Source organism: Mobula birostris, chromosome 4, assembly GCF_030028105.1.
Source record: "Mobula birostris isolate sMobBir1 chromosome 4, sMobBir1.hap1, whole genome shotgun sequence".
Classification (NCBI taxonomy): Eukaryota; Metazoa; Chordata; class Chondrichthyes; order Myliobatiformes; family Myliobatidae; genus Mobula; species Mobula birostris.
This window is the reverse complement of record NC_092373.1, coordinates 209,151,642-209,171,145: the sequence shown is the minus strand read 5'-3', so window position 1 is coordinate 209,171,145 and position 19,504 is coordinate 209,151,642. Positions and strand designations below refer to the sequence as shown.

Here is a 19,504-nt window from a genome sequence, read left to right as displayed (position 1 = left end):
CTGGCCAAACCGAGACTCGGACTAACCCCGGAGCAGAGATGGAACTGTCTGTCGTTCTTTGGTGTTGTCTCTTCTTGTCCTCGCCTCCGTGGGGTAAGCCAGGCCGTTTTGCCGTTACCCGACGCATGGTCCTGTCCCACCTTGGTGTGGAGAAGAGGTTGAGTCCCGGCTTGTCTAAGTACAAGTCCCGGCTCTATGTCTATGTACTATCCTGTTTCATGTCGGTGTCGTATTAAAGATGTGTCCCGGCTTTTCGAAGAATAATTCCCGGCTCTATGTTAATGTACAGTTCCCAGTCTGTCTCCAAGTTCCAGCCTCCGAGTTGTTAGCCTCCGCAGCTCAAGATCCAAGACCCCAGCCTGCAACCAAGCTCAGGATCCAAGACCCCAGCCTCCATTCCTCAAGACCTAGACCCCAGCATCTATGCCTGAAGACCAAGACCCCAGCCTCCAAGCCTCAAGAACAAGACCCCAGCCTGCAACCCCAAGCCTCTAGACACCAGTCACGTCCTGTCCCGTAGTCATGTCATGTTCTTGCCTGGTTCTGGGGCCCGAGCCCAGGCTCCTAGTATATAGTTCCTTGTCCGGGTTCCCTGTCTTGTCCATGCCCTAGCCGAAGTCTGCGTTCTTGTCCCTGCTCCTTGTCTGTATCCTGTCACGTCCCTACTCTAGTCAAGTCCTGTTCCTCGTACTTCAGTGACTGTGTCTCGCATTTGGGTCCGTTCCCAGCACCCCATTGTGACAGATATACGTTGTAGTCAAAGCACAGGCAGGAAGGCATGGGCGGCAGCATGGCTCTGTTGGTGAGGGATGGAACGAGAACTTTAGAAACAAATGACATAGGGTCAGAGAATGTTAAATCTTTGCGGGTGGAATTAAGAGAACGCAAGAGTAAAATATAAACATTATGGGAATCATATAGGGTACTCCAAATATCAACTAATGTAATGTGGGAGTTACAGATGACTTTTAGAGCAGCTTGTGCTTCAGTCTACGAGAGAGAATTATAATTAAGATCTGGTGTTGTGTAATAACCCAGATCTTATTAGGTAGCTTAACGTAAAGCACCAATTAGGAGGGAGTGAATTGTGTAATTGAATTCATAATCGAAGTTGAGATGGGGGATCATAACTCCCATGAGTCTGTATCGCAATGGAATAAAGTAAATTACAAAGACATAAGAGAGGAACTTGCCCGGATGCATTGGAAGAGGATATTGGCGATGATAACGGCGGAACAGAAATGGCTGCAGTTTCAGTGTATAGTTCGCAAGGCGCAGGATAGACATGTCCAACAGAGGAAGGAGTTCTCGAATGGTAGCCATTGGCAAATGTGGCAGACAAAAAGAAGCTGAGTGTTGAATAATTGCCAAGAAAAGGGAATGTAAAGAAGCAAAAGTGAGTAGGATGTTGGGGGATAGGGACGCTTTTAAAATCCAACCAAAAATATCTAAAAAGCTATCAGAAGGGACGAGATGAAATACTAGGGCAGACAATGAAATAATATAAAGCATGATACAAAATTGTTTTGTTTAAATAATATAAAGAATAAATGGAGGCGAGAATTGAATGGACCACTGAAAAGCTGATACTGGTGTGATAGTAATGTGTCATAACGGGGTGATGGAAGCGGATCCAAACGCAAGTCACAGACACTGAATTACAGTACAGTACTAGGAACTAGATCATGTTTATTAAGAATGTTAGGGGAACCAAGGAACGAGGACAAAATGATAACACGAAAGTAGACGAAGAGTGGCAAACCAGAAAAACTGGACTTGGACTTGGGACTTGAAGTTGACAGGGAACTCGGTACATGACTCCGAACTCGGGTCTTGGCAGGGTCTCGGTACCAGGGCCTACGCTTGGCTCTTGACTAGAACTCGGACTTGGCTTGGACTGAACTCGGGCTTGGCTCGGGCTTGGCTCGGGCTTGGCTCGGGCTTGGCTCGGGCTTGGCTCGGGCTTGGCTCGGGCTTGGCTCGGACTGAACTCGGGCTTGGCTCGGACTGAACTCGGGCTTGGCTCGGACTGAACTCGGGCTTGGCTCGGACTGAACTCGGGCTTGGCTCGGACTGAACTCGGGCTTGGCTCGGACTGAACTCGGGCTTGGCTCGGACTGAACTCGGGCTTGGCTCGGGCTGAACTCGGGCTTGGCTCGGGCTGAACTCGGGCTTGGCTCGGGCTGAACTCGGGCTGAACTCGGGCTTGGCTCGGGCTTGGCTCGGGCTTGGCTCGGGCTGAACTCGGGCTTGGCTCGGGCTGAACTCGGGCTTGGCTCGGGCTGAACTCGGGCTTGGCTCGGGCTGAACTCGGGCTTGGCTCGGGCTGAACTCGGGCTTGGCTCGGGCTGAACTCGGGCTTGGCTCGGGCTGAACTCGGGCTTGGCTCGGGCTGAACTCGGGCTTGGCTCGGGCTGAACTCGGGCTTGGCTCGGGCTGAACTCGGGCTTGGCTCGGGCTGAACTCGGGCTTGGCTCGGGCTGAACTCGGGCTTGGCTCGGGCTGAACTCGGGCTTGGCTCGGGCTGAACTCGGGCTTGGCTCGGGCTGAACTCGGGCTTGGCTCGGGCTGAACTCGGGCTTGGCTCGGGCTGAACTCGGGCTTGGCTCGGGCTGAACTCGGGCTTGGCTCGGGCTGAACTCGGGCTTGGCTCGGGCTGAACTCGGGCTTGGCTCGGGCTGAACTCGGGCTTGGCTCGGGCTGAACTCGGGCTTGGCTCGGGCTGAACTCGGGCTTGGCTCGGGCTGAACTCGGGCTTGGCTCGGGCTGAACTCGGGCTTGGCTCGGGCTGAACTCGGGCTTGGCTCGGGCTGAACTCGGGCTTGGCTCGGGCTGAACTCGGGCTTGGCTCGGGCTGAACTCGGGCTTGGCTCGGGCTGAACTCGGGCTTGGCTCGGACTGAACTCGGGCTTGGCTCGGACTGAACTCGGGCTTGGCTCGGACTGAACTCGGGCTTGGCTCGGACTGAACTCGGGCTTGGCTCGGACTGAACTCGGGCTTGGCTCGGACTGAACTCGGGCTTGGCTCGGACTGAACTCGGACTTGGCTCGGACTTGATTCTCGTCCTGGACGTGAAACTTGGCTCTTGACTTGGACTAGCCTCAGTCTTGGCTTAGACACAGGACTCAGACCACTGAGCCAGGACTCCTCCTTAGACACAAGACATAGAGCCAGGTCTCCTCTTAGACACAGGACACAGAATGCTGAGCCGGGGCTCCCCCTTGGGCACAGGATGTAGAAGAGTGTCTCTTCTTAGATACCGGACACGGAACGCTGCGCCCGGGCTCCTCCTTGGACACAGGACACAGAGCCGGTACTCTTCTTAGATACAGGGTGCAAAATATTGAGACCGTTCCGCAGTCAGGGCAAACGACCTGACCTACCCAGCGGAGGAGAGAACACGGAGAGACCAAACCTCACAACGACAAACTGTTCTTTATCTTGATAGGAAAAGGCTCCAAGTAGCGGCAAGCCCTCGACGCGGCCCATGTACTACAGACAGCGGCACCAGCCTCACTCCGGCGGGTTAACTTGACGGGGATTCTGACGAGGTTACTGACGAGGACGGTTCAGAAAGGAGTAACTGCCCCAGAGCTGTTTATGTTGACAGCCCGAAACGAAAACCAGGTGCCTCAATTAGGGCGCCCAACTGAACAAGGGAAAAATCAATAGCCGGAATACAGAATCCACGGACCGGACCGTCAACTGGAATGCGGACAATAACCTCCTCTCACCCCTCTATGGGAGATTCCTGGCGATCCAACAGGCTTACCCTGATTAATGACGAGCCGGGTGGGTGGGGGGTGGTGTTTGTGTTTAAACAAGAGGGAACACTGGATGGCAAGAGTTTAATGACAGTGTCTGTGCCGCTGGGTCCATGTTTGACTAGGGCGTTCTGTCATAAGGAAGCGATGGAAGTGCACCCAAATGCAAGACACAGACACTGATGCACTCGGATGTACTTGCTTGAAGCCTTTGCCTGAAGCCTTGCCTGCAACCTCGTCTGCATCCCCGCCTGCATCGCTGTCAGGTTCCACCGCCAAAACAAGACCGGAGCCGAGCTGTGTCTAGATAATGAACTGTCCATCGTTGTTTGGAACTGTCTCTGTGTCCATGCCTTCGCTAGGTAGGTCCGGCCGTCTGTCGCTACCTTGCGTTGCAACCGTCTCTGTGTCCACACCTTCGCTAGGTAGGTCCGGCCGTTTTCCGCTACGTTATGTTGGGAACTGTCTCTGTGTGTTCTGTGTACCAGTTCCGGCCCTACGTCCTGCTTCCTAGGACAGGTCCTGACCCTACGACCGCCTGCCTAGGAAGGGTCCTGACAGGAATAGAGCCCCGTCCCCAAGTCCTGTTTCCAAGGAGGAGTCCTGTCTCTGTGTTCCGTGTACGTGTCCCTGCCCTATGTCCTGTTCCCAAAGAGGGGTCCCGGCTCTGTGGTCCATTTCCCTGTGTTCCTGTCTCTCCCAAGACCACGGCTCCGTGTTCTGGTTCTGCCAAGTGTTACATGCTCAAGGAGATCTGTTCTTTTTTTGTGATGATGTAATGGTCTTTTGGAGGTCACCTGATGTGATTTTCCCGCCGATTTGAGGTCATGTGATGAGATGTGCCCCGTGACTATATAAGGGTCGACTCAACTGACGCAGTAGGGTTTTTGAGTTTGTAGATTTCCAGGTAGAACGTGTTGTGCCTGCGTTTCTGTTGCGTGTTTGTTTTTGTGACGCAGTTTCATTTTTAAAACGGAAGGTGCGTTCTCTAACAAGATTTGTATTATTGGACTGGAAATTTGTGGCTGGAAGTGCCAACTTACTCAATTCTGACATTTGAAGGGAGAGTGAAGAATTCATCGAAGGATCGAGAGAAGTCGGCATCGCTTGGCAGTTTAATAAAGAATCGACCTTATTGAGTCTTCGTTGGAGAGAACCTGCATCGAGATAACTCTTGCAAAAGGGCTATGAGTTCATGCAAAAAGGTGCTCTCCTTCTCTAAAATAATTTAAGGTCAGTCGATTTAAACTGTTTATTTTCGGCATCGGGAATCCTGTAGATAGAACCAGCAGTAAAGGTGAGTCTGTGAAGAAATCTTTCTCCAGAGAAGTCTCTCCCAATTGAATGTGTAAAACTGTTGGACTTTCGAAGTTATCGCTTTAAGAACTATATCTGACTGTATTGCTTTAAGAACTGTTTTCGCCTTTAACGCTTTAAGAACCAGAGCCGTGTGGAGTTGGTGAACGACTGCATACCTGTTAACCTCCGGTTAAAGTTTTACTTTGCTTTTTTCCCCTTTATCGTTTATACGTGTTTAATAAATGTTTGGATGTTTTTATATACCCTGTCTCGATTGATATTCATTGTTGCCGGTTACGTAACACAAGACCAAGTCTCTGATTTCCTGTTCTGCAAAGACCATGTCCCTCTCTTCCTATCTCTGCCAAGAGGACAGTTCTGTGTTTTCTGTTCTCCCAAGACCAAATCAAGGCTACGGGTTCTCGTCCTGTTCATGTGCATCGTCCTGTGAAGGAGTTCCACGTCCAGTCCTGTAGCCACGTCATGTCTTCGCCTAGTTCTTGAGTCCGAGACCGAGTGAAGACCTAGGCTCTGGGTCGTTGCCCAGTCTCTGGCTCGGAATCCATACCCAAGCCACGAAGAACCTAAGCCTCGACTAGTCCTGTAGCCAAGCCTCGAAGAACCCAAGCCATGTCCAGTCCTGTAGCCAAGCCACGAAGAACCCAAGCCATGTCCAGTCCTGCAGCCACATTACGTCATCGCCTCTTTCCGGGGTGCGAACCCGGGTCAAGATCCAGGTTATGGGTCCTTGTCCAGTCTCTGGCTCTGAGTCCTAGCCCAGGCTCCTAGTTCCTAGTCCCTTGTCCTGGTTCCGCTTTCCTAGCCAAGTCATAGCCCAAGTCTGTGTCCTGCCATGTCCCTAACTCTAGTCCTAGTCATGTTCCTAGTACTTCAGTGTCTGTGTCTTACATTTTGGTCCGCTCCCAGCACCCCCGTTATTTCATTTTGGTAATATCAGCTTGTCAAGAAATACTGTGGCAGAGAGAATCGTGGTCCTTGCAGGAGATTTGAATAGTCAATGAAAAGACAAAGTGAAGTCATTTATTGCCTTCTCTATTACAATTGATGAGAGCACCGACGTGACTGATGTAGCACAATTGGGAGCATTTATTCGTGGTGTTGATGCATCTTTGACTATCACCGAGGAGAATGTGGAGATGGCGCCCATGACAAACACCATAACGGCGAACGACGTTTTCCCCAGCCTCGTCGAGTCCTTGGACAGACTGGGGGTTGACTGGAGTCACGCTGTCAGCATGGCAACAGATGGCGCACCGTCCATGGTCGGGAAAAAGGCAGGTGTTATTGCGAAACTCAGAGAGAAAGTTCAGACAGGGAATCCAGAACAGGAATTCTGGAATTTTCACTGTATTATACACCAAGAGGTGTTATGTAGCAGGAGCCTGAAAATGGACAATGTTATGGATGTAGTAATCAAAACGGTTCATTTTATTAGAGTCAAGGGACTCAACCATCGGCAATTTGACACTCTTTTGTCCGAAAGTAATGTTGGACACGGCCTACCCTACCACGCTGAAGTCCGCTGGTTGAGCAGAAGGGTTGTGCTCAAACGTTTTTTTTTCAATTACGTGCGGAAAATGAATTATTCATGAACGAGAAAGAGAAACCGGTGGCAGAGTTGGATGACCCAGCATGACTTCCTGATCTTGCATTTTTGGTGGATATAACAGAGCACTTAAATGTAACGGAATACTACAACAGTATTTGTGTCTGTCAAATTAAATTAGGCCTGTGGGAGATGCAACTATCCCGGAGCAACCCAACTCATTTCCCCTCTTTGCAGTCTGTGCGTGTCGCTCGTGGCAATAATGACAACACGGACAGGTACAAGGAGAAAATATCATGGCTGAAAAGTGAGTTTCAGAATCGTTTCCAAGTCTTCACTCAGCTGGAGAAGGAATTCTCACTATTTTGCTCGCCGTTTGCCATCAACGCAGCATCAATGGGCCGGAGGAACTCTAAATGGAAGTAATTGAAATTCATTGTAAGTCGGCTTTAAAATATAAATTTGAGACCGTGGGTCTGGACTCATTCTTTCAATACCTGGGACCGATGTACCCCAAGATGTCAGACTTTGCCTCAGAGATCCTTTGCATGTTCGGGACAATATATCTCTGTGAACAGGCATTCTCCATAATGAACATTAACAAATCCAAACTGCCTCGCAGCAGACACACAGACATCTAAATGATATTATGAAAATTACAACTACCCAGAAACTGTTCCCTGAAGTTGACAGGCTGGTTAGAGCTAAGAGATGTCAGGTGTCTGGAAGTAGCAAGTGAAAAATGAGTGACACTGTTCGATGCACTGCGACATGTAAGCAAAATGCATTGTGAAATATAAGGTGTCATAACATTATGATTCATCATTCATTTTCTGACTATTCTATTATTGTAAATGTGAACACTTCAATAAAAATTAGAGGCTAACTCTGTTCGTTGTCTGAGTTTGATCGCTAGAAACAGGCTAATAAAAATTAGGTGCCGTTGTGTAGCCTACATTTACAATTTGTTTCGTTAGGTCTACATTGTGTCTGCTAATGTTCAATTTCAGATGGTTTATTAATGGAAAGGGTGTGGCTCCCAAAACAATCTTAGCCAAAATAGCATCGTTTTTTTCTCCCTCTCATCACAACTTTCTTGTAGTCTACGACTGTAAGTTAATGCCAATCATAAAAATAATGCCTGCTAGGCAATCTTCTTCATAAGAAACGAAATTCGGAAAGTGAAACACTTTGTAGTTATAGCAGAGACTGAGACACATGACAGCAGGTTGAAAAAACAAAGGCAACGAAAGCTGTGGGAGCACACGCGTGCACAACTGATCCGGCCCGCATGAAGTCGGATTTTGCCCAATCCAGCCCATGACCTAAAATGAGTTTGACACCCCTGGTTTAGAGAGATGAAGAGAATGGAACATTAGTGTTAGATGACAGTGTCTGGAAGTCTGGAATTGCATGACATGCATTTTGACTTACGAAATAAAAGCGTAGATTATTTTATACGTGGGCAGGTTTTCAATAATAAATTAAAACGGAGCTGCAAATGAACGTGCGAGCCTGGCTCAGGATTCGCCGCTGAAAGGTTAATGTTTAGGTTGTGTCGGTGGAAACAGGTAAATGCAATGTTTCCATTCATTTCGAGAGGACTGGAATATAGAGGCAAAGACGTAATTTTGAGCCTTTATATAGGCACTGTTGAGACCTTAGATGGAATATTTTGAGCATTTTTCTGTCCCTTACCTAAGTACTGACATTGAGGAGTGCTCAGAGGAGTTTCAAGAATCTGATTCCGAATTGAAAGGCAGATCATATGAGGAGCGGTTGATTATTAGAGATCAGAAATCAGACGGATTTAAAAGAATGGAGGGGTGCCGGATCTCTCTGCAACCTATCAAAAGTAGAAATTCCTCAATTCAGTGGATATGGAAAGGATATTTTCTATGTTTGGCGAATAAAAGTTAAAAGTAGGCTTCCTCAGCACAGAGGGAGATCCATTTCGAACGGAGATGAGGAGGAGCTGCTTGACCCAGAGAGTTTTGTATCTGTCGAATTCGTTGTGTTAGGCAGTTGCGGGGGCAGGTCATTGGGCATATTTAAGGAAGGGTGTGGTTAAATTCTTAATTAGCAGGGCATGAAGGGCCACTGGGATAAGGCGGGAGATTAGGTCGGAGAGAGAATGTGAGTCAGGCATGATGAAATGGCAGAGTAGATTCGATGGACCACATGATGCATTTCTGCTCCTATATCCGATTGCCTGAATGTCAAACAATCGCAGAATGATGTCAGAGCATCAGTTCAATGTCTCTTTCCCCAAGAAATAAAGCATTCTTGCCAACAACACAAGGTAGAAAAATCTACCAACGGTTTCCATTAATTCTATTATCGTTACTAGTGCATTATCAGAGAGCTCGGTAACTTTTTCAGCGTCACCTGGATTTATCTCAACGCTAAATGCATACAATTGAAAGGACGGAGATCCAGTATCTTGTGTAGCGAATTACGTGATTACTCGTTTCCAGAGATAATGCCTAACCTGCTGAATTCCTCCAGCTCTCTGCGTGTGTGTCGCTTTGGATTCCAGCATAACGGATTATTTTCCTGTTTCTCCAACTCGTCAGCCATTGAGGATCTGACTGCCTATCAACACCTGTCATTTGTACTGTGGACACATAGAGTACACGGAACAAAAAATGCAACAGCGACAGCAATGGTGTGACCAGACTGCCTCCTGACGCTGAAATTTCTTTCTCTCAAGTTGTTGTAATAAGGTTCAGCACCCGTTCCTTAAGGCTATTGGGCAAGCCCTTTTCTGGAGTGCAATGAAATTTACTAAAATTTAAATATATTACACTAACCGACGGGATACATAGAATTCGCAGTCTCTGCAGATTGGCGTTTTAATTACGAGAAAATTGAATTGAATTGAATTGAATTAACTTTATTACTTATATACCTCATATACATGAGGAGGACATATGTTTATTTTACGTTTCCATTCAAAACATGCAATGTGAAATTATGGTAATATATTGTAAATAATATGTTCAACAGCATAGTCAGTATAACATAGAACCACAGTTGCGTCAGCATGAATGGCCTGGTGGACGAAGCTGTCCCGGAGCCTGTTGGTCCTGGCTTTTATGCTGCGGTACCGTTTCCAGGATGGTAGCAGCTGGAGCAGTTTGTGGTTGGGGTGACTTGGGTCTCCAATGATCCTTCGGGCCCTTTTTACACAGCTGTATGTGTAAATGTCCTGAACAGTGGGAAGTTCGCATTTACAGATGTACTGGGCTGTCCGCACCACTCTCTGCATTGTCCTGTGATTGAGGGGAGTATAGTTCCCATACCAGGCAGGGATGGAACCAGTAAGGATCCACTCAAAAGAGCCACTATAGAAAGTTCTCAGGATTTGGGGGCCATTATTAAACTTTTCTCAATCGACTGAGGAGGAAGAAGCGTTCTTGTGTCCTTTTCACCACACAGCTGGTCGGTACAGACCACATGAGATTCTCGGTGATGATTATGTCCAGGAACTTAATGCTCTTCATCCTCTCAACCCCTGATTCATTTATGTCAATAGGGGTTAACCTATCTCCATTCCTCTGTAGTCCACAACCAGCCCCTTTGTTTTTGCGACGCTGAGGGAGAGGTTGTTTTTCTGATAGCACTGTAGGCGGTCTGTGTGCTACCTAATTATTATTTGAGATTAGCACAATCAGGGTAGTGGTATCAGCAAACTTATTTAGCAGATTGGATCTGTGGGTGATGACACAGTCAAGGCTATACAGGGATTAAAGGAGGGCGCTTCATTCGCAGCCCTGAGGTGCACCTCTTTTGAGTGTCAGAGGGGAAGAGCTGAGGGATCCCACTCTTACCACCTTCCGGCGATCTTCCAGGAAGTCCAGGATATAGCTCCACAAGGCAGGGTGAAGGCCAATGCATCTGAGCTTCTTGCCGAGTCTGGAGGAATTATGGTGTTGAATACTGAACTGTAGTCCAAGACCAGCATTCTCAGCTGTGTAAAGACGGTGTGCCGACCTGTGGGTACTGCGTCCTCTGTCGATCGATTGTGTCGGTAGGCGAACTGCAGTGTGAGTGGTAGCAAGCTGCAGATGTAAACCTTGACCAGCCTCTCAATGCATTTGCTTATTATTGAGGTGAGTGCGACAGGACGCCAGTCGTTTCAGGCATGTTACTTTGGGGCAAAGAAAATTAGATTAGTGATCAACTTATAGGGGAATGCATCACCATTTCTCGAAATCTGAATGAGTATGAAGTTCCGTGGAAACCTTACGAAAGGATAATTCGAGCTGCCGGATCTCATGCTATTTCGGGTTCACACAGTTAAAAATGACAGCTGGAAGTGATGTGTTAACATCCAGTGACGTCATCTGTGCAACGTTTTCTGTGTATTCTACGCCATCGGTTGTTATCCAGCCCCCGCCCCATGCTTTATTCCGATATGAACTCTGTGTCTTCTTTCTGCACAAAACGCTGCCCTCTCGTCATTCATTATCTCATTCACCCTCCTTCTCGATATGATTACTTATATTTTAGCTCCGCCTTGACCTAATTTCTTCGATAAGACCCCAAGGCATAGCGGTATAATTCTGTCATTCGAAACATTGTCTGTCCCGCCATTACTTCATGTCTGATTGGTTATATCTCTGAACTTCTTTCTCCTGTCTTCCCGCTAACCTTTGAAAAGCACTAATTATGACTCCATAGAGGTATTTTGGATACTATCCCATTTCAATAATCCGCTCGTAATGACCCGTTATGTGTCGGAGTAAGGCTTCGCTTGTCGGTTGTTTTAACCTTCGCGTTGGAAATGACCGCACTGTTTCTGAACAAAATGGCAATGCTGGTATCTATTTTTAATTACTACAATGGAAATTATAGGGATCACAGCTGACTTTAACTACTTTAACTGACGCCAGGTTTTCATGTTCCAGGTAGTTTTATTTTCCATTGCCACCTATTTCTCCGGAGCACTCGATGATCCGGTGATATTAAAGAACTAGTAAATTTACGCTGGCATTACGTGGTTCTCTGGCCGATTCCGGCATTAGTACAAAAGTTCTGAACACAACTTCCTGATATAACAATTACATCAGTGTCTCATAATTCGTCGATGAAGTCTCCCCACTTAACTGAAGTAATTTTGCTGACTTTTCTGGAGGTGAGAAGCTACTAACGTTCGCTCACCTGCTTACATTAATATCGGCACCTTTACCTGACATATGGATGATATAGAAATTTATTTGAACTCCTATTAAAGTTTACAATTTGATTTTCATTTCAGCTGCAGAGCTGGAAGTATAACGTAACTACATGTTTGACTGCATTCTTCAGCTGCTTCCTGAATTTCCGTTGCGACAGAGTGTAAATACACGTATTCGTGCAGGTACAAAGAAACTGCAGCATGTACCCAAACTGTTGCAGAATATACTTCGGGGTATTCGAGTATCTGTCTGCGTAAAAGTAATTCTGTATTTGCCAGTTAATAGCATATGTAATATAGGGGATCCATAACAATATGAAATTAGCTGATAGAGCGAATAACAAAATCATTGACTTTCTCCTGTTCTTCACCTCAGGATCTTTCTCATTCTCTGTGCTGTTCCTGAGCCCCCGGCGGACTCTGTTTGCCGATACAATATAACTGATCGTTAATGCATTAAAGAGTAGCATTAAGCCGATTGGCAGTAAAGGTGTAGTGATAGTGTTGAACAACTGGAATGCTCTCCACAGTGGTAAATTAAAGTATTCAGCTTTGACAATGCATCGCCAGGGTACGTTGTCAATGATAAGGTAAGGTTCTACCACAAAGTATAACGGAACACGCCTCGCACAACTGCCTAAACCAACAATTACTAACACGATAGTAGCTGTCCTCTCGGTGCAGTATTCTTGTCGCAGCTTTTGACTGCAGATTGCAATACAGCGATCGAACGTGAAAGCCACCGTAAACCAGACAGAGCAGTCCATGACTGCGAGCCTCAGGACAAGTGTCGCGGCGCAAATCGGGGCAATGAGCAAAGCACGGGCATAAAGATAAATGCTATTGATCTGGTCGAGTACAATAGCAATGATAACACACATTAAATCAGCGGTTGCCATTCCCACTAGGTAGCGGGAGATGCATTTAGAGAGTCCGCACTTTCCAAGAGAGAGGATCACAATCGCCATTAAATTAACTGCAAAGAAGCAAAGAAGAGATAGTTACACGCACAAAGTCCCAGACCAATCATTTCTTAAAATGTATGCGTAGATATGTGTTGAATGGAACTATGTGAACATCATTCATTTGACCCTGTGCTGGCTCAAGCTATCTTCAATTGGAGGAGTGGAAAAATAGTGCCCAGAGGTTCTGTCATCTGCCTTTCAATGGGAGGATAGCGGCAGACCCGTATGACAGTGCAGCCGCAACTTTCCAGCTGACGGCACCGATACCAGACGGCGGCTTATCAATCCACTGCTTTAGACAAAACCCCCAACCCTCAGGGCGTCGAAGGTTGTACTTAAAGCGGGAATATACTAGATTCTGGTTTGCATCTTCCGACATAGCATACTGGAGAAGAAGAACCACAAAGCTAAATTTTAAGGGAAGTAAACTTGAATCTTGAACTTTAAAATTAAAACTGGCCGGAGAAGTCAAAAGGTCAATGTTGAATATACTCGTACGTTATTGAGGCGGTTTCAAAAACATTTAGACATGTAACTAGAAAAGTGTCCTCTTTTGATCCATGACGAATGCAAAGCACATTCTTCATTTTACTGATAAACCGGGGAGCCAGCAGACAGTGCGACAGCACGTGAAAGATTTTCGTTTCACCTTTAGAAAGGATTTCCTTTCTATCTTCATGCAGTATCTGATTTAGAGAAATATATGTCCTTTAAGCTTTAGAAGGTAATATAAGTTAAATTAAAGAAAGTATCAATATTACCATTGAATCAAATGCTGGTATTGACAAAAGAATTGGACGTAAAAAAAACGACTAACAATGGCCAGCGAAAGTTAAGATAAAGGCATGTTTAATCTGGACAGTATTAAAGCACTCATCAGATGGGACACCATCTGTAACAAGTTTTACAGTGACTGTGATTTCCTACAGCGGTTACAGTACTTTGAACACACACACACATGCAAAGGCCAACGCCAGTTACTTACCCGGGATACCAATCGCTGCCAATACGGGGTAGTAAATACTCGCTATATAGAAAATTGCAGGATATCCCATTTTATGTGCGAAGCAGCGATTGAATCAAAATGCGCCAACGGGGGATATCTACACTTGATTGCTTGCTAAGCTCTTATACAGGAGAGGACAATGAACCGTGCCAGCTAATTGACCACATCAGTGACAACCCGCTGAACAAATAAATCAGGATGACCCGAAAATCGCTCCTCGGAGGAATCAGAAAATAACAATTATGTTTAATTACGCTTATTTATACTTTCAATTAAGTATGTTGAATTTTCATTCTCATTGACGGAGTTCGTACGTTTCAAGTGAAGCAATACTTCCTCCCAATATAATATATAACCATCTAATAATTACATCACGGAAACAGGCCATCTCGGCCCTTCTAGTACGTGCCGAACGCTTATTCTCACATATATTTTCAACAACCAAGGTCATCCTCAAATAATTATCATTTATAATAGTAGGCACAGCCTTTTCAGATACATAAGTTAAGAAAGGCCATTTAGTTTGGCGATTACATTGGATAATAGTTATTTATCTGACTCTGAAAATTTTCTCTTGATTCCTATTTCAAGTTCAGCGTCAGTGTAATAAATAACTGATCCAAGGCATTGCTATATTTTAGCAGAAAAAATATAATTGGAAATATACTTCTAACATTCAGCATTGAAAAGAGTTAACTTATTTTTAATCATTGCTTGCAATATCAGGTGAAGAACCAACTTCATCACACAGAAAGAAAACGAATGAAAACAGTTTATCTTGACTGTACAATGCGCTGTATATGATATTTCTGAGGGAACATCTCAGACGTATCACATACTGATAAGTGTGAAGTGGTTCATTTTGGGTTCAACCCAGATAATTGTGAAGTGGTTCATTTTGGTAGGTCAAATATGATACCAGAATATATTATTAATGGTAAGACTCTTGGCAGTGTGGAGGATCATAGGGATCTTGGGGTCCGAATCCATGGACACTCAAAGCAGCTGCGCTGGTTGACTCTGTGGTTAAGAAGGCGTACAGTGTATTGGCCTTCATCAATCGTGGAATTGAATTTAGGAGCCGAGAGGTAATGTTGCAGCTATATACGACCCCGGTCAGACCCCACCTGCAGTACTGTGCTCAGTTCTGTTGTCCTCACTACAGGAAAGATGTGGAAACCATAGAAAGGGTGCAGAGGAGATTTACAAGAATTTTGCCTGGACGGGGGAGCATGCCTTCTGAAAACAGGTTAAGTGAACTCGGCGTTTTCTCCTTGGAGCGACGGAGGATGAGCAGTGACCTGATAGAAGTGTATAAGATGATGAGAGGCATTGATCGTGTGGATAGTCAGTGGCTTTTTCCCAGGGCTGAAATGGTTGACACAAGAGGACACAGGTTTAAGGTGCTGGGGAGTAGGTACAGAAGAGATGTCAGGGATAAGTTTTTTACGCAGAGCGTGGTGAGTGCGTGGAATGGGCTGCCAGCAACGGTAGTGGAGGCGGATACGACAGGGTCTTGAAAGAGACTTTTGGATGGGTACACGGAGCTTCGAAAAAATAGTGGGCTATGGGTAAGCCGAGCAATTTCTAAGGTAGGGACATGTTTGGCACCTCTTTGTGGGCCGAATGCCCTGTATTGTGCTGTAGCTATTCTATGTTTCTATAATGGTCCCACTAATTTTCGGAGTAGAATTTCCACTTCATTTATAAGAGTTAGATGCAGTTGGTGTCAATTAACACAGGCAGGGGATTTTCAGCAAGTTATTACACAACAAGCATTTTCTTGCAGACACTGATATGTCGTAGTCAGCCATTGGTTAGGATGGGCATGTATCCTCTGCTGGCTGTCCAGTTGCACTCCAAGAGTGGCGGCCTCGATACCCGGCACAACTGCCATCTCACCTGTCACTTCAGACAAGGGATGGTTTAATTTTTTAATTTATAATACTTTCTGTTGTTTTTTAAAGTCAATGACATCAGTACCATCATTCTGCCTTCCCCCATCTTCCGAAGATGACAGAGGCTGAGCCTTGAGAAGAACTTGGGGTTTCGCAACAGCAACGTGGCAGCTCTTTCGCTGAACTTTCCAGCTGAAGTTGATCAATTAGGTACTCCTATCTCACATCAGCAAACGTTTCTTTTATATCTGTCCGAATGCCTCTTCGTTATCAACAATAGCGTGAAAAACGTCAAGCCTTCCCCTCTGAAGTTGCTTCACAAGTATAAATTTTCATTCCAGGATCCTACGTATGTGCCAAGCATTTTATTCCCAAAGGAACGATTCATTTTAAATAACAATTATCAATGATCCAACACAAAGTTCAAAGCTAGCCACTTACAATAGAAATCCGTAAGAATTGGAACTTTCTGTCCGGAACAGTGGACTTCGGAACTCCAATGGAGCAGTTATGGAGCTGTTGGAATAATTTTTGTTTGTGATTAACTATACAGCAATGGAGACTCCGCTTCGGGGAACATGTGGTCTTTCGAAATGCATCACGCTTCCCAGATGGAACTTGTAAAAAAAAACATACCATGGTAATTTTCTTCGTTGCTTATTTGTAACTGGATAATTACATCCACAATTAGGCAAACTTCTTGCTGATTAATCCAGCATGCTTTCAGACAATGGAGCCGCGTTTTATAATTACAGTATGCGTTTTGTCTGCTTGACTGACTGGGCTTCACTTTCTATTGTTATGTCGCCATTTCGTTCACAAAGGCTGCGGCGCTGCTGTACCAAGAGCAATCGACTGTCGCGATAGCGATTTTGTTGTTCGCTCTATTAACCGATTTCACCGCCCTTGGGTCGTATTTTCTGTGATCCGGCATATGCCCTGCAACAGCTGTTGTAAATGAGCCTGTGGACCAACACGTGAATCTGTACACTGATAGTGTCAAAGTTCAGAAAACTGCTGAAAAATTGAATGAAGAAAATGTTTACTTTCAATTATTTGCTGTGCAGATAACGTGCGACACCAATTATACTGGCCGAGTGTGTAAACTAAAGCTGTCAATTATTCGTTCATATTTCGTGTGCCATTTGTTGATTATACCATAGGTTAGTGGGGTAAGGCACTGAGGAGTGCAGTGGAACAGAGGGATCTGGGAATACAGATACAAAATTCCCTAAAAGTGGCGTCACAGGTAGATAGGGTCGTAAAGAGAGCTTTTGGTACATTGGCCTTTATTAATCGAAGTATTGAGTATAAGAGCTGGAACGTTATGATGAGGTTGTATAAGGCATTGCTGAGGCCGAGTCTGGAGTATTGTGTTCAGTTTTGGTCACCAAATTACAGGAAGGATATAAATAAGGTTGAAAGGGTATAGAGAAAGTTTACAAGGTTGTTGTCAAGACTTGAGAAACTCAGTTACAGAGAAAGGTTGAAAAGGTTAGGACTTTATTCCCTGGAGCGTAGAAGAATGAGGGGAGATTTGATAGAGGTATATAAAATTATGATGGGTATAGATAGAGTGAATGCAAGCAGGCTTTTTCCACTGAGGCAAGGGGAGAAAAAAAAACAGAGGACATGGGTTAAGGGTGAGAGGGGGGAGTTTAAAGGGAACATTGGGGGGGGCTTCTTCACACAGAGAGTGGTGGGAGTATGGAATGAGCTGCCAGACGAGGTGGTAAATGCGGGTTCTTTTTTAACATTTAAGAATAAATTGGGCAGATACATGGATTGGAGGTGTATGGAGGGATATGGTCCGTGTGCAGGTCAGTGGGACTAGGCAGAAAATGGTTCGGCACAGCCAAGAAGGGCCAAAAGGCCTGTTTCTGTGCTGTAGTTTCTATGGTTTCTATGTTTTCTATGGGTTTAAGAGCACTTAAGGGAGCACATTGGCCCATCTCGTCCTAATCGCAAAGATACTTTTCCACTTTCTTGGCAGAATCAAGATACACCACTACCAAAGTTGGTGTACATAGAACATAGAACATAGACTAGCACAGCACAGTACAGGCCCTTCGGCCCACAATGTTGTGCCGACCGTCAAACACTGCCTCCCATATAAGCCCCCACCTTAGATTCCTCCATATACCTGTCTAGTAGTCTCTTAAACTTCACTAGTGTATCTGCCTCCACCATTGACTCAGGCAGTGCATTCCATGCACCAACCACTCTCTGAGTAAAAAACGTTCCTCTAATATCCCCCTTGAACTTCTCACCCCTTACCTTAAAGCCATGTCCTCTTGTATTGAGCAGTGGTGCCCTGGGGAAGAGGCGCTGGCTATCCACTCTATCAATATCTCTTATTATCTTGTACACCTCTATCATTTCTCCTCTCATCCTCCTTCTCTCCAAAGAGTAAAGCCCTAGCTCCCTTAATCTCTGATCATAATGCATACTTTCTAAACCAGGCAGCATCCTGGTAAATCTCCTCTGTACCCTTTCCAATGCTTCCACATCCTTCCTATAGTGAGGTGACCAGAACTGGACACAATACTGCATGTGTGGCCTAACCAGAGTTTTATAGAGCTGCATCATTACATCGCGACTCTTAAACTCTATCCCTCGACTTATGAAAGCTAACACCCCATAAGCTTTCTTAACTACCCTATCCACCTGTGAGGCAACTTTCAGGGATCTGTGGACATGTACCCCGAGATCCCTCTGCTCCTCCACACTACCAAGTATCCTGCCATTTACTTTGTTCTCTGCCTTGGAGTTTGTCCTTCCAAAGTGTACCACCTCACACTTCTCCGGGTTGAACTCCATCTGCCACTTCTCAGCCCACTTCTGCATCCTATCAATGTCTCTCTGCAATCTTTGACAATCCTCTACACTATCTACAACACCACCAACCTTTATGTCGTCTGCAAACTTGCCAACCCACCCTTCTACCCCCACATCCAGGTCGTTAATAAAAATCACGAAAAGTAGAGGTCCCAGAACAGATCCTTGAGGGACACCACTAGTCACAGTCCTCCAATCTGAATGTACTCCCTCCACCACCATCCTCTGCCTTCTGCAGGCAAGCCAATTCTGAATCCACCTGGCCAAACTTCCCTGGATCCCATGCCTTCTAACTTTCTGAATAAGCCTACCTTGTGGAACCTTGCCAAATGCCTTACTAAAATCCATATAGATCACATCCACTGCACTACCCTCATCTATATGCCTGGTCACCTCCTCAAAGAACTCAATCAGGCTTGTTAGACACGATCTGCCCTTCACAAAGCCATGCTGACTGTCCCTGATCAGACCATGATTCTCTAAATGCCTATAGATCCTATCTCTAAGAATCTTTTCCAACAGCTTTCCCACCACAGACGTAAGGCTCACTGGTCTATAATTACCCGGACTATCCCTACTACCTTTTTTGAACAAGGGAACAACATTCGCCTCCCTCCAATCCTCCGGTACCAATCCCGTGGACAACGAGGACATAAACATCCTAGCCAGAGGCTCAGCAATCTCTTCTCTCGCCTCGTGGAGCAGCCTGGGGAATATTCCGTCAGGCCCCGGGGACTTATCTGTCCTAATGTATTTTAACAACTCCAACACCTCCTCTCCCTTAATATCAGCAGGCTCCAGAACATCAACCTCACTCATATTGTCCTCACCATCATCAACTTCCCTCTCATTGGTGAATACCGAAGAGAAGTATTCATTGATGACCTCGCTCACTTCCACAGCCTCCAGGCACATCTTCCCACCTTTATCTCTAATCGGTCCTACCTTCACTCCTGTCATCCTTTTTTTCTTCACATAATTGAAG

The 19,504-nt window shown here is 45.8% G+C and overlaps 1 protein-coding gene across 1 annotated transcript; it reads right to left on the bottom strand.

Moving 5' to 3' along the window:
• Positions 1 to 11,889: 11,889 nt before the first annotated feature.
• On the bottom strand, positions 11,890 to 13,156 carry LOC140197110 (probable G-protein coupled receptor 139). The gene is made up of 2 exons (XM_072257025.1): positions 13,045 to 13,156; positions 11,890 to 12,788 (listed from the first exon to the last, which is right to left on the bottom strand). The coding sequence occupies exons 1-2, from the start codon at positions 13,154 to 13,156 to the stop codon at positions 11,890 to 11,892; spliced, it is 1,011 nt and encodes a 336-aa protein (XP_072113126.1).
• Between the last annotated feature and the right edge of the window lie 6,348 nt (positions 13,157 to 19,504).